The following is a 14,033-nucleotide window of genomic DNA, read 5'->3' as shown; positions in this document are numbered from 1 at the left end:
CTTGTCACCAAGAGAAAATCGTACCCTGTGTGATGATAGCAGCCCGGCAGCACTATTCTGCCCGTCACACACGAAGGGCAGGCTGTTTTAAAGCTTGTGTGCACATGCACGGTCAGGGGCTCGTTTGTGTTCCTAACAAGGGAAAAAGCCTTTTTTAGCTGGGATCAGCGTGGGGAATCAGCATGCCTTCTTTTAGTGATGTAGAATTGAATTCCTGGAGAAATCAACTGGTGATCTGGGCAGTGGTTTAGTCCCTAACGCCACAGGGATTTAAGGCTTTCATTAGAGGACTAGTTTATTTTTTTCCATGTTTTTATTAAATTGTGTTGCCTCATTTACTTTGTTATTTCTGTATATACATACTGTAAATTAGAGATTGATTATTTGTGATGCTTCATTTTTTTTAAAGATTTATTTATTTATTTGAGAGGCAGAGTTACAGAAAGAGAGAGGGAGAGACAGAGAGAAAGGTCTTCTATCCACTGGTTCATTCCCTAAGTGGCCACAATGGCTGTAGCCGGGCTGATCTGAAGCCAGGAGCCGGGAGCTTCCTCCAGGCCTCTCACATGAGTGTAGGGACCTAAGGACTTGGATATCTTCCACTGCTTTCCCAGGCCATAGCAGAAAGCTGGATGGGAAGTGGAATAGTTGGGACTCGAACCCGTGCCTATATGGGATGCTGGCACCACAGGTGGAGGCTTAGCCACTACACCACAATGCGCCAGTCCTGGTGGTGCTTCATTTAGATTTAAAAATGAGCAGTCCCTTTCAATGCTCTTTTTTTTTTTTTTTTTTTTTTTTTTGGACAAGTAACGTTAGACAGTGAGAGAGAAACAGAGAGAAAGGTCTTCCTTTTTGCCGTTGGTTCACCCTCCAATGGCTGCCGCGGCCGGCGCGCTGTGGCCAGCGTACCGCGCTGATCCAAAGGCAGGAGCCAGGTGCTTCTCCTGGTCTCCCATGGGGTGCAGGGCCCAAGCACTTGGGCCATCCTCCACTGCACTCCCGGGCCACAGCAGAGAGCTGGCCTGGAAGAGGGGCAACCGGGACAGAACCGGCACCCCGAGCAGTGCTTTTCTTTCTGCTGAAGGAAGCTTGTTCTCTAAAGGGAACTTGTCTGAGAAGTTAGAACTTCCTGCACTGTGCCTTCAACTTTGTTGCTTACCAGTATTCCTCTTATTAAACAAATACGTTCCTACTTGTTCCCTCACTGTAATATCGGCCTCTTAAATTGTAATTTCTTTATTCCTGAATTTCAAAACCTTGTTTGGTACTTTGAATTTATTCATGTAACATAGTAACGGAGAGTGACGGAAATGATCTTGTTGTTTTGTGTGTGGGTGTTTAGTCATTTCCCTGGCCACGCCCTTTTATTACCCTGAGTGAGGTGTACTTGGTAGCTGAAGTCTGGACCCCAGTGTTTCTGCCACTGGTGGCTGTGAATTAATTACTGTCACTTTCTCCATTAAGGAAAGCACTGAGTAGCAGCAGAAGGCTTGCCACACAGTAGCCTTAAGTGCATTGGCGTTTACTTTTCTCACGGAAGTTCAGAGTCGGTTCCCTGACTTGAGGGTTTCTTTCCGTCTTCGTGCTCTGCACTTAGGGCCTAAGGTGACCGTTCTGTCTGTGTGCATCCGTTAGGGACACAAAAGGCTTTCCAGAAGTCTGCCCCGGAGTTGCAGAGTACAGAGCAGGCTGGGAAGCACCTCCCTCGGGCACAGTGCCCTCTGAGCAGCGGCCAGGAGGGGAGCGGACACTCGGCAGGCACCGCGGTGCTTTGTGTCCGGGCTTAACGTTGTGGGAGGAGCAGCTTGAGAAGCTGGTGCTCTTCTCTCTCCTGCAGAGCGTCCGTTCTTCCCGTCACCATGGCACATCCGGAGCTGTCCCTCTCAGCCTTGAATTGGCCCGGCACAGTTTGTCTTCAGGACGGCTCCACTTGAACACACGCTGATTGGTTCAGCTAGAGCTGCCCCAGGAGCTGTCACTGCTGTAATCCTGACATCCTTTTCTAGCTGGTGTTTCATCCTTCCTCCTTCCTGCATCGTGCTGGGCACTGGTAGTCTGACGTTCTGGAAAAGTGCCGTCCTGCTGGAGAGGTTTAGCCGCATCTGAAATGTCTGCATCTTGCAAAGTCTTATTTCAGGGCAGCAGTGCTCACCGTAGTCAGGCTTTGTTTCCCAGTGGCTCTCCGTGTAGGTGGTCCGTCTATGGCCTCCTCTCCCAGCCCTGCCCCTGCTGGTCACCAGGCACAGACATGCCCTGCAGCACTGGCTCCTCCTCCTCTATTCCTCTCCCTCTCTTCCTTTTCCTCCTCTCCTCCCCCCCTCCCCTCCTCCTCTCCTCCTCCCCCTCCTCTTCCTCCTTTCCTCCTTCTCCTCTCCTCTTCCTCCTTTCCTCCTTCTCCTCTCCTCCTCCCCCTCCTCTTCCTCCTTTCCTCCTTCTCCTCTCCTCCTCCCCCTCCTCCTCCTCCCCCTCCTCCTCCTCTCCTCCTCTCCTCCTCTCCTCCTCCCTCCTCCTCTTCTCCTCCTCCTCTCCTCCTCCTCCTCCTCTCCTCTCCTCCTCCTCTCCTCCTCTTCCTCCTCTCCTCCTCCTCCTCCCCAGCTGTGTCTCCAGATCACCACTCCACCTGTTTGGTCCCTCATCTTCCCAAATCCTGTCTTTCAATGCCCAGTTACCAACTTTCTTTCTTTTACAACTTTCTTGACAGTTGTTGCCCATATGTAAAGCGATTTCCAGAAATTTCTGGAAGGTTTGTGTATCTTTTGGTTCCATTTTCCTCCAGCTCTTTGAAGCCCACTGTGTGTGTAGATTTTGTGTGAAGGTAGATTCTGAAGGAGTGTGCTGTAATGAAGGTTCCTGTGGGCATGAGCCTTTGTGAGCTGGTTTGGGTTCCCCTTTCCGCTGGGGCCGTACTTCTTTCAGTCCTTCATTGGCTACTGGCCCTGGTGCAGGCGGTTCATATTTTTTCTTCGACTGCAAGCTAGCAGCTTTTGTGAGAGGATACACTGAAGATTTTCATTTCTTTTGACACATTCTAGTTCTCCAGTGCCTTAGAAATTACTCTGTGCAGTTGATAATTTAACATTTTTATTCTTTGATTAATGTGTAAAAGATGTTTTTATCTATGTAGTATTTCAGTAAGGCTTCCAAACTTTAGCTAAAGAGTAACGTGCATTATAAATTACAGCTATGTAGATATAGATGAATTTACCTGTGTAAAATGACTACATAAGATATGAATTTTCAAAATGTTATGTTTGAAAAGTCCTCAAGGAATGTTATTTCAGTGCACATTTAACACACTACTCTGTTAGAAAGCACAGTAATTTGAAAAAAAGCTTGGAGTACACTTTTTTTTTTTTTTTTTTTGACAGGCAGAGTGGACAGAGAGACAGAGAGAAAGGTCTTCCTTTGCCGTTGGTTCACCCTCTAATGGCTGCCAATGCCGGTGCGCTGTGGCCGGTGCACCACGCTGATCCGAAGGCAGGAGCCAGGTGCTTCTCCTGGTCTCCCATGGGGTGCAGGGCCCAAGCACTTGGGCCATCCTGCACTGCACTCCTGGGCCATAGCAGAGAGCTGGCCTAGAAGAGGGGCAAATGGGACAGAATCCGGCGCCCCGACCGGTACTAGAACCTGGTGTGCTGGCACCGCAAGGCGGAGGATTAGCCTATTGAGCCACAGACCGGCCTAGAATACACTTCTTTGTCAAATGTTAAGTTCCTGGTTAGTTTTGTTTTTTCCCTCCTGATTCTGAGTGGAAGGAGAGGAATGGCTGGAGTTAGGAACTCTCTGTAAGGAGATAAAGAAATAGCGGTGTTTCCCATCTGTGGGCACAGCTTTATGTCAGCCTAGAGTCTTACAGCAGCCAAGTATTTCGGGATACAAGAGGTGATATGAGTTCTTTTTATTCTATTTTGGAACTCACCAAATAGAGTATGTTAAATATCCTTTGTGCTCACTTCAAATTTATTTCACAGGGATATGTTATATTATTAGTATATGAATATGCAAGCATAATACAATTTCTTTCATGCGCTAGTATCAATATGCTAGTATCAGTGTTCTCAAACATGCCTCTGTCTTCTATAAATACATATATAGAAACTATGAGATGAAGATGTTGCAGCATGTTCTTCTTAGAGTAATATGGAAATAAAAGCTGCCATGCAGAGTGCACACTGGAAGAGTATAGGCAGACAGACGTGCAGGAATGGTTTTTGATTTGATTTTGGGTAGAGTGTCAGGTGACTGGGAGGGCCTCATCAGCAGAGTACCCGCACGATGATAATAACATCCACTGGAACTCACAGCTTGATGATACTTTTTGACTGGAATACAGATGCCATAGAGCCATTTATAAGACGTTGGTGTTTCTTTTATAACTTGACTTCATTTGGTTTTGTTCTCGTAGATATTTTCTCGCAGATGTCAGATTCCAATGGCTTAATGATATTTAGCAAGTTTGACCAGTTTCTGAAGGAAGTGCTGAAGCTCCCGACAGCTGTCTTCGAAGGGCCGTCCTTCGGCTACACGGAGCACTCGGTCCGCACCTGTTTCCCGCAGCAGGTAAGGACAGCCGTGTGGACCCCAGCCCCCGGAGAGCATGCATGCGTCTTCCATCTGTTCACAGGTTGCACAGTTTGCAGCCAGATGAATATGACCAGGATCATAAAAATCACTCAAGGACTCGTGTGGGGGTGGGGAAGGGGTCTTTACTGGAAAACAAGGTAATGTTTAAATTTTAAAGAGAAATATTTGAAGAATTTTTGCATCATATGTATTGTTTTTCTAAATGAATTACTTAAATCGTGGGTTACAGGTGTTTTTGTGTAAGACTCCATAACAGTACAGGATCGTTGTCTCCTGGGTGCTGGAGGCAGGGGTGCTGCACCCAGTCCTGTTTTTAATGCATGAAGGTGGATTCCATCGCCTTCTGTGGTCTCGCCCTGGGTCGGGGTGAGTGAATTCCTGAGGCCTTAACCTTGGCTCCCAAGACTGGAAGCAGAGTAGACACTGACTGTAGCATTGCTTTGTTAAGGTAGAGATTAGATAACAAAGCTTAATCCTAAACTTAGAAAGTTCCGGGAAGTGAGGAATTAATAAAAAGGCCTAGGTTAAGAATAATGGGTAAAATAATCAATGGAAATGGAGTATTACAGTAGTCAGAAGTGTCCCCTGGAAGATAGTTGTTGATTAGGATGGGGAGCAAAGTTGCTGCACCTGGGAGAAACCTGCCGGGCGCCACGTTCGCCAGGTGACCCAATGTGGACACTGTCCTGGGAAGCCTCGGGCTGACTTCGCACTCTGCCCCAAAGCACTGCCTGAATCGGATCTTGAGGAAACATCAGGCAAACCCAGATGAATGAATTTCTACAGTAAAACTGGCTTCAGAAATAGCAATGTCATTAAAGACAAAGACAGATGGAGGGGACGTTCCGGGGAAAAGGAGTCCGGGAGATGGGAGAACTCAGTGCCGTTCATGACCCAGGATTTTCTTTTGTTTCCGTTATTGGGACAACTGGGAAAATTGGAATAAAGCTTACAGACTGGATAGTAGTATCTGTCAATGAATTTCAGTTTTCTGGTTTGGATATTTATGTTTTTAATGTCAGAAATTTCTTGGTTTTTAAGAAATTTGATCTGAAGTATTTAACAGTAAAGAAACATCTCCTTAACAGTGTTAACACTTGAAGAATCGAGAATATGGGGACCGGCTCTGGGGCATGGCAGGTTAAGCTGCTGCTCGCAGCACTGGCATCCATATGGGCACCAGTTTGAGACCCAGCTGCTCTACTTCTGATCCAGCTCCCTGCTAATGTGCCTGGGAAGGCAGCAGAAAATGGCCTGAGTGCTTGGGCCCCTGCATCCACATGGGAGATTGGATGAAGCTCCTGGCTCCTGGCTTCTGCCTGGCCCATCCCTGGCCATTGCAGCCATCTGGCGAATGAACCAGCAGATGGAAGTGCTCTCTCGTGTGTGCTTTCGCACTCTCGCTCGCTCTCTGTATCTATCTTCTCTCTTATCTTTCAAATAAATAAAAAATGAATCTTTGGGGCCAGCGTTGTGTAGTGGACAGAGCCTCTGTGGTGCCAGCATCCCATATGGGCACCAGTTTGAGTCCTGGCTGCTCTCTTCTTTTCCAGCTCCCTGATAATGGCCTGGCAAAGCAAGTCCTTGGGCTCCTGCACCCATGTGGGAGACCTGGAGGAAGCTCCAGGCTCCTGATTTGGTATCAGCGTGGCTCTGGCCATTGTAGCTATTTGGGGAGTGAAGCAGCAGATGGAAGACCTCTCTGTCTCTGCCTCTCTGTAACTCTGCCTTTCAAATAAATTTTTAAAAAAGATTTTATTTATTTAATTGAGAGGTAGAGTTATAGATAGTAAGAGGGAGAGACAGAGAGAAAGGTCTTACTTCAGTTGGTTCACTCCACAAATGACTGGAATGGCTGGAGCTGCGCCAAACTGAAGCCAAGAGCCAGGAGCTTCTTCCTGGTCTCCCACATGGGTGCAGGGGCCCAGGGACTTGGACCATCTTCTACTGCTTTCCCAGGCCATAGCAGAGAGCTGGACTGGAAGTGGAGTAGCTGGGACTAGAACTGGCGCCTGTATGGGATGCAGAGGATTAACCTACTGCACCATGGTGCTGGCCCCTCAAATAAATACATTTTAAAAAAAAATGAATCTTTTTAAAAAAAATCTGGAAAATGGGAATATTTTAGTAATATTCTTAATAACCTTTCTCTAAGTCTGAAATTATTTAAACATAAAAAGTTAATTGTGGCACAGTACATTAAGCTGCTGCCTGGAACTCGCACATTTGATATCGGGGTGCCTAGTTCAAATCCTGGCTGCTCCGTACCTCTGATCCAGCTCCCTGCTAATGCACCTGGGAGAAAGCAAGTGTTCGGGTTCCTGCCACCCACATGGAAGACCCAGATGGAGTTCCTGGCTTCTGGTTTTGGCCTGGTCTAGCCTCTGCATTTGAGGAGTGAGCCAGTGGATGTAAGATCTCTGTCTCTGTCTGTCTTTCTATCATTTCCCTTTCAAATAAATAAATCTTAAAAGATAAATAAAAAAAAATTAAAGCTCTCCCTACCATAGTTTTGGTAGATAGATATAGATATAGATATAGATATATAGCTGTATGGAACAGGGGCAGGCATTTGGTGCAGTGGTTAAGCTGCTTCTTGGGATGCCGACATCCTGTATTGGAGAGCTTGAGCTCTGCTTCTGATCCAGCTTCTTGCTCAGGAGACCCTGGGGAGCAGCAGGTGATGACTCAAGTACATGAGTCCCTCTTACTCAGATGGGAGACCATGACTGGGTTTTGGGCTCCTGACCTTGACCTGGACCAGCCCTGGCTGTTGAAAGTATTTGGGGAGTGAATTGAAGATATCTCTCTCTGTCTCTCTGTCTTTGCCTTTCAAATAATAAATGAAAATTAAAAAAATACGTAATAAGAGCAAATTTGAAGATCTGTGATACATTGAATCACGAAAAAGACCAACACATACATATACACCTTTTTTATTTTTAAAGTTAAAAATTGGGGCAGACATTTGATGCAGTGGTTAAATCACTGATTGGGCACCTGCATCCCACACCCAGGTGCCTAGTTTGAGTCCCAGTTACTCCTCTCCTGACCCAGCTTTCTGCTAGTGTGCACCCCAGGGGGCAGCAGTGATGGCACGCGTCTGGAGGTCAGGCTAAAAATGGATCAGGTTGTGAAACACTGCTCTCGGCTGGTGCCAAGGCTCACCTGGCTAATCCTCCGCCTGTGGCACCGGCACCCCGGGTTCTAGTCCTGGTTGGGGCGTCAGATTCTGTCCCAGTTACTCCTCTTCCAGTCCAGCTCTCTGCTGTGGCCCGGGAAGGCAGTGGAGGATGGCCCAAGTGCTTGGGTCCTGCACCTGCATGGGAGACCAGGAGGAAGCCCTGGCTCCTGGTTTCAGATTGGCGCAGCCCGCTGGCCATAGCGGCCATTAGGGGAGTGAACCAACGGAAGGAAGACCTTTCCCTCTGTCTCTCTCTCTCTCTCACTAACTCTGCTTGTCAAAAAATAAAAAAAATAAAAAAAAAAGAAAGAAACACTGCTCTAAGCAGTGTCGGGATGGGGAAGGGAATTCATAGGGAGAATTATCCGTGAAGAACAGTGTCTGACAAAAAGGGCGACACTGACATGGAGCACCAGACCTAACGTAATCTTTGATTTGGTTATAACGTGAATGCCGTGCTGGGAATCCAAGGTTGGAATGCCAGTTAGAAATGCTGAAAAGGGGCCGGTGCTGTTATGTGGTGGGTGGGACCGCTGCCTGCAGTGTCTGCATCCCATATGGATGCCGGTTCGAGTCCCAGCTGCTCCACTTCTGATCCATCTCTCTGCTGTTGCCTGGGAAAGCAGCGGAAGATGGCCCAGGTCCTTGGGTCCCTGCACCCGCGTGGGAGACCTGGAAGAAGCTCCTGGCTTTGGATAGGCTCAGCTCCGTCCATTGTGGCCATCTGGGGAGTGGACCAGCGAATGGAGGACCTCTCTCTCTCTGCCTGTGCCTCTCTATAACTCTGCCTTTCAAACAAAATGAATAAATCTTTAAAAAAACTGCTGGAGAAATTTTAAAAGTTGTAATTGTTAATTTGTAAGAATGCCATATGAAATTCTGCAGGTTACCTTATGACACATGATTGTGATGCCTTTGAATTCACAACCTGATTGCTCTTACCTGCTTCGGATTCCTGTAAAGTCACCTGTCAGCATTTTGTATATGACAGGTTTGGAAAAGCCAGAGAAACTTGAATTAGGTCTATGAAGATGATAAAGACAAAAGGAGCTCTGGAAGAAGTGGAGACCGCTGATAACACAGCCAGGGTGTGGGACTGTTAGCACAAAGCTCGTGCAGCAGGAGTTAAATTCAGAGTTCGTGGGCGTCTCCTGGGAGTTTGTCTTCCTCCAGTCTCTGTTTCTGCGGCAGCCCGTGCACTATTGCAGAGAGAACGGTACCGATGAGTGGAACAGGAATTGCACTGCCTGTTCTTGGGCAGCTTTCCCCAGCACATTGGCGTTCTGAGCTGAACAAAGAAGAGGTCGCAATTACATAGAAAGTACGAGTACTTTAAGAAGCTGAAAAGCCTTGCGGTACCTTCCTCAAGTGAAAGAAGTGACTGGTTGAGGGGATTCGAGCATTGTGAGGATGATGAAGCTGGGTGAAGAAAGCAAGGGGACACAGCAGTTGATGGAGCTTGTGACCCTTGGACTTGGCACTGAGTTTTGCTAAATTGATCTACCTTGGGCATCATTATTGCCCCTAGCATGAGGAAGGGAAAAAGTGTCTCTGACCCTAAAGATGGAAGGGGTCGTCCTCCACTGGGGGCTCCCCGTGGCCGTGCCTGTGGACAGGGAGGTGCTGTTGCTTGGGGCATCTGCTGTTCACAGCGCTGCACAGTGTTCTGTCGTCGTTTTGCTCTTGCTTCTCGCGTGGGTTTAAACCTCGCTTTGCAGGCTGCAGAGGTTTCCATCAGCCTGTGTTACATTATAGCAGAGATGTTTTGATGCTGAGGAGAACTGTGTATCGATTTGCTTTAGTGTAGTTCTGACTCTTTCATTTTAAAACCTATTTTTGCTTGTTTTCCACAAGCTCACTCTCAAAGTCAAGTCTATGGATTTATGTCGTTGAGTAGTGCTTCAAACGTGGAAAACATTAGAGGATTCAACAGAACCCATCTGTTAGGACAGCAACAACTCCAGGGCTGACTCCAGATGTTGATGGGGCTTGCAGCAGGGGAACTGTGCTAGAGCAGCCTGGAAGAGGCCCTGTTGGGTTCTGCACGTAGACGCCCTCCCCGAGCCTGCACGTCCACCCCTAGCTTCTGCTCAAGTGCAGTTGAAAGTTCTGTCCACACAAAGACCTTGTACGGGAATGCGCTCAGCACTGTGTTCCTGTTAGTTACCAGCGGACACTTTCCAGACGTCTGCTGCGGTAAACTCCTGGGAAAGGTTAATTCACGAGAGAATACGCCCAGAATTTGCTTCAAAATGGAAGTTGGAGGGAGCGTGAAAACATAGATGAAACGGCGTTAGTTATATGTTGAGAGTGGCTAGAGCAGATTAATAGGTGTATTAGACTCCTCTTTACTTCAGTATGTTTTTAAACATTTTAACAATAGAAACCTGAGCATAGTGCAGTGTTAAGGTGGCATCTTAGTTAAGCTTAGTTATTTTGGTAAGTAGGGCAGATTTTATATATATATATATATATATATATAGATATATATTTAACAGGCAGGGTTAGACAGAGAGAAAGGTCTTCCTTTTTTCATTGGTTTACTCCCCAAATGGCCGCCACGGCCAGCATGCTGCGCCTATTCGAAGCCAGGAGCCAGGTGCTTCCTCCTGGTTTCCCATGCGGGTTCAGGGGCCCAAGCACCTGGGCCATCCTCCACTGCCTTCCCGGGCCACAGCAGAGAGCTGGCCTGGAAGAGGAGCAACCGGGACTAGAACCCGGGGTGCCGGTGCAGCAGGTGGAGGATTAGCCAAGTGAGCCGCGGCGCCGGCCATTAGGGCAGATATATTAAGAATCTTCATTGTTTAGAAATTAAACTTATTTTACAGGATTAAAAGTACTCAAAATAAGCAGTGAATGTATTTAAATTTCTGTCACATTTTCCTAAACATTAGTGTTTAAGGGAAGTGTTTCATTTCTCTTTAGATGATTTCTACTTGCTTTATTACATATTTTCTAAGTTTTTATATAAACTTAAGCTTGAAGTGTGCAGCCACCATGCAGGGATTTTAGAGTTGGCGTCTGTCTGAATGAAATGGGAACCTACGTAAGCGGAGTGGAGAGGGAGTGCTGAGGAGAGAGACCATGTAGGGGCATTGTTGGGACTGCTGGGTGTGGGAGAGCCTTGCACCATGCTCTGTGACCTGCCTGAGGAGGTGGGTGGTGGGGGAGATGGCTGTGTGGTCTTGCGGGTTGGTTCTCACAGCAGCAGGTGTGGTCCATGCCTGGAGGTGTCCTCTGACCACATACCCCTCAGCATGTCCCCGTTGGGCCTCACCTACCCCCAGCTGTGGAGTGAGACAGTGTCAATGTTCTGACCTTGTGTTCCTGGACATTGAATAAAGTCTGCCAGGAATTGGGGCCGGCGTTGTGGCATAACAGGTTAACCTGCACCATTGCAGCGCCAGCATCCCTGGCTCCCGCCTGGCCCAGCTCCTCCTGCTGTTGAGGCCATTTGAGAAGTGAACCAGTGGATGGAAGATCAGTCAGAGGTACCCCCCCCATCCCCCACCTTTCAAATAAATACATGTTTGAAAGTCTGGCAGACACTGCGTGGCACGTGCATGTCGTGTGTGTGACTTCACAGATTAGGGGCACCTCGCCATCATTGCATCTGAGCTGATGTAGATTTGGAGACACTGTTCACATCCGGACATCTTTGATCTTGATACCGCCCTCTCTCGCCCTCCCTCTCTCCCTCCCCCTCTCCCTCTCCCGCTCTCCTCCGTCTTTCTCCCTCTGCCTTTCCCTCTCCCTCCCTCTCCCTATAAGCAAAATGCGGGTTTGTGGTAGCAGTTGGGCAGTGGTGCTGATGGGATGTCGTTTCCTGCATGCATATGAGCTTGTTGTCATCTAAGGTGTTCTCAGCGTGGTCTGTGATGTGGCATTGAACACGATGTTATTGTAAATACAGGAAGGTGTGGACGCAGAGTTGAGGGGAGTAACTTTGATCACTAGTAAAGCAGGTGTTATCATCAGAGGAATTCCATATGTCTCACAAAGCAGTACCAGGAGCTTTATAGAACTATTTTTTAAGGAGAAAATCCACAAATAGATGAAGTTGTATTTTTTTGTTAATGAGCTATGACCAAAATAATTTCTTACCACGCCGAGTGGTGCATCTGAAGGCCGATGAAGCTGCCAGCTCCCTGTGAATGGATGAAAGAAGTTTTCAGTTCACCGAGAGGCTCTGTGCCCGATTCACGTCATTCAGGATGGTAGTTAATTAAATCGTTATTTAATTGGCAGGGCATTTTTCTGTCCATGCGGTAGGAAAAAAATAATGGTGTATTGAACAACAGACCTTAGAAGTGTGTCTCAGATCGAGTGAAATGTGATTATAGAATGGGTGTTACTGCGGTCACAGCTGCAGTGACAAGGCTGGTGTCACTGGCACCAGCGAGGGGGAATAGATTGTAGAGACCGGACGGAGGTGAGGTTTGTCCTGTGGAGGTGAGTGTCTTACTTGGAGAGAAGTGGCAGGTGGCTCAGCGGTTTTCTTTGCAGCACAGGGTTTTGTTAGCTAGCGGGGCTCGCTGTCTCCATGCTGTAGGAAGGGCCCCCTCTTGGTGGTTGTTCACAGGCTGAAAGCAGGTGCTGTTCTTTCTGGTCACCTGTCCTGGCCTGAGGCCGGTGGACGGGACTGAAAGCCACCAGCCAGGACGTGGAGTATAGGGGCCGTCAGCACTCTTGCTGCCTCTCCAGTGTTTCTGCTGGGGCAGCCCAGTGTGTGCTCCCATTGTGGTCCTCTGATGTCCCCTCCTACTCTGCCACCTTAGGGAAAGCAGAAAAACTTGTCACCCCAGAAATCGAGGACCGCGATCTGGTCAGTAGCTCAGTGGCAGCCTAAAGAGGACTGTGCTGCTCAGGTACTGCTTTTTGTTTTATTATTCCTTTCACTCATAAGCAAATTTGAGTATAAGTCATCATTTAAAATATAGTTCTGCATCACCCTTCTTTACTTAAAAGCTGTTACAGCCATGGCCTGCTGCTAAGGTTCTTAGCCTGACTGGCGGCTCACCGTCCTGCCCAGCCCCTCCCTTCAGTGTCATTCCTCCTGCTCTGACCGGCTCTTGCCCTCTAACAAGGTGCCGGTACCTCTGTCGCAGTGCTGCAGCGGTTGTGCCATATGGGCTCCCCCAGCGCTGCAAGGACACACCTGTCTACACAGCCGTGCCAGCAACAAATGTTCCTACACGCTGGCGTCTTGCCAATCTGATAGGTGAGAAATGTTATCTCAGTGTAGTTCTGATTTGCATTTCTCTTGTTTTGAGTAATGTGCATTTTGAGTGAGTGAAAGTCCTCAGACTTATCTTTGTTTATGCTCCTTGCTCTCGATTAAAGGCACTCATCTCTGACCTTTTTCTCTTCCCCAACAAAGCATTCATATTGTGTTTTCTCTCTCTCTTAAAATTTCAGAGAGAGAAAGAGAAAGCGAGAGCAGGACAGAGAGTGCTCCTGTCCTCTGGTTCATTTTCCAGATGCCCACAGCAGCCTCCAGCTGGGGCCAGAGCTGGAGCTTGGCCACTCAAGCAGGTCTCCCCTGTGGGTGGCAGGACCCCAGTGACCTGGGTCACCACTGCTGCCTGCCAGGATCTGCATCGGCAGGAAGCTGGAGTCAGGAGACGCTAGGCCAAACGCCTGCCCCCAAAGGCCTCGCGGTTTAAATCCCGGTGAAAGCATCCTCACTTCCTTGATGCTTAGTCTTTTAATGTAGGATTAATTGTTTCCTGTTAGAAATTGAGACCAGTTCAATCAGACAGTTACTTGAGAAAGAAAAATCTTCTAGAACCCGGCAACTGCATTCCCTCCCCACCACACTGCTCGTTGTCTTTATAGCCAGAGAAAAGAGAGTGATGTGCAGACGCAGCCTGATTGTCTGCAGTGGGCGTTTGCCTTATGTGGACATGTCCTGCTAAGTTGGCAGTCTGTGATTGGCTGACGTTTGGCTGCAGTGATTGGCTGAGACTCAGTTGCTTGTTTACAAGGGTATCCTCTTGTTAGGTTGCAGTTTGTTAGCGCATCAAGCTATGGTACATTGCATGAGTGTTACAGAGGACCCTGGGTGGAACTCGAGTGGGGGTCAAGTGCAGAGGCTGGCTTGGACCAGCTTTATCGGGGTCCAGCACTCTCTCTTACAAGGCATGTTACATGCAACTCAGTTATGCCTTGAAGAATTTCGGTCACCTTCAATTTTACAGCCCCGATGACTGTTAAGACTGTAAGATGATGATGTTTCCTAAACATTTGTTGGATTAATCAG

General features: G+C 47.9%; 1 protein-coding gene across 24 annotated transcripts in view; it reads left to right on the top strand.

Annotated features, from left to right (window-relative positions):
* The window catches only part of DTNB (dystrobrevin beta), a 247,487-nt gene that overhangs the window by 66,923 nt on the left and 166,531 nt on the right, over positions 1-14,033 (top strand). For all 24 annotated transcript variants that reach the window (XR_009867789.1, XR_009867788.1, XR_009867785.1 and 21 more), the window contains one exon: positions 4,409-4,563. Coding sequence is in view for 16 of the 24 variants with exons in the window: in XM_062209094.1 (XP_062065078.1) it covers positions 4,409-4,563 (155 nt within the window). In the remaining 8 variants the exon portion in view is untranslated. The remainder of the gene's footprint in view (positions 1-4,408; positions 4,564-14,033) is intronic.

The sequence above is a fragment of the Lepus europaeus genome, chromosome 13, assembly GCF_033115175.1.
Source record: "Lepus europaeus isolate LE1 chromosome 13, mLepTim1.pri, whole genome shotgun sequence".
Lineage (NCBI taxonomy): Eukaryota > Metazoa > Chordata > Mammalia > Lagomorpha > Leporidae > Lepus > Lepus europaeus.
Note: the sequence above shows the minus strand (reverse complement) of the source record. Positions and strands in the feature narration are given on the sequence as shown.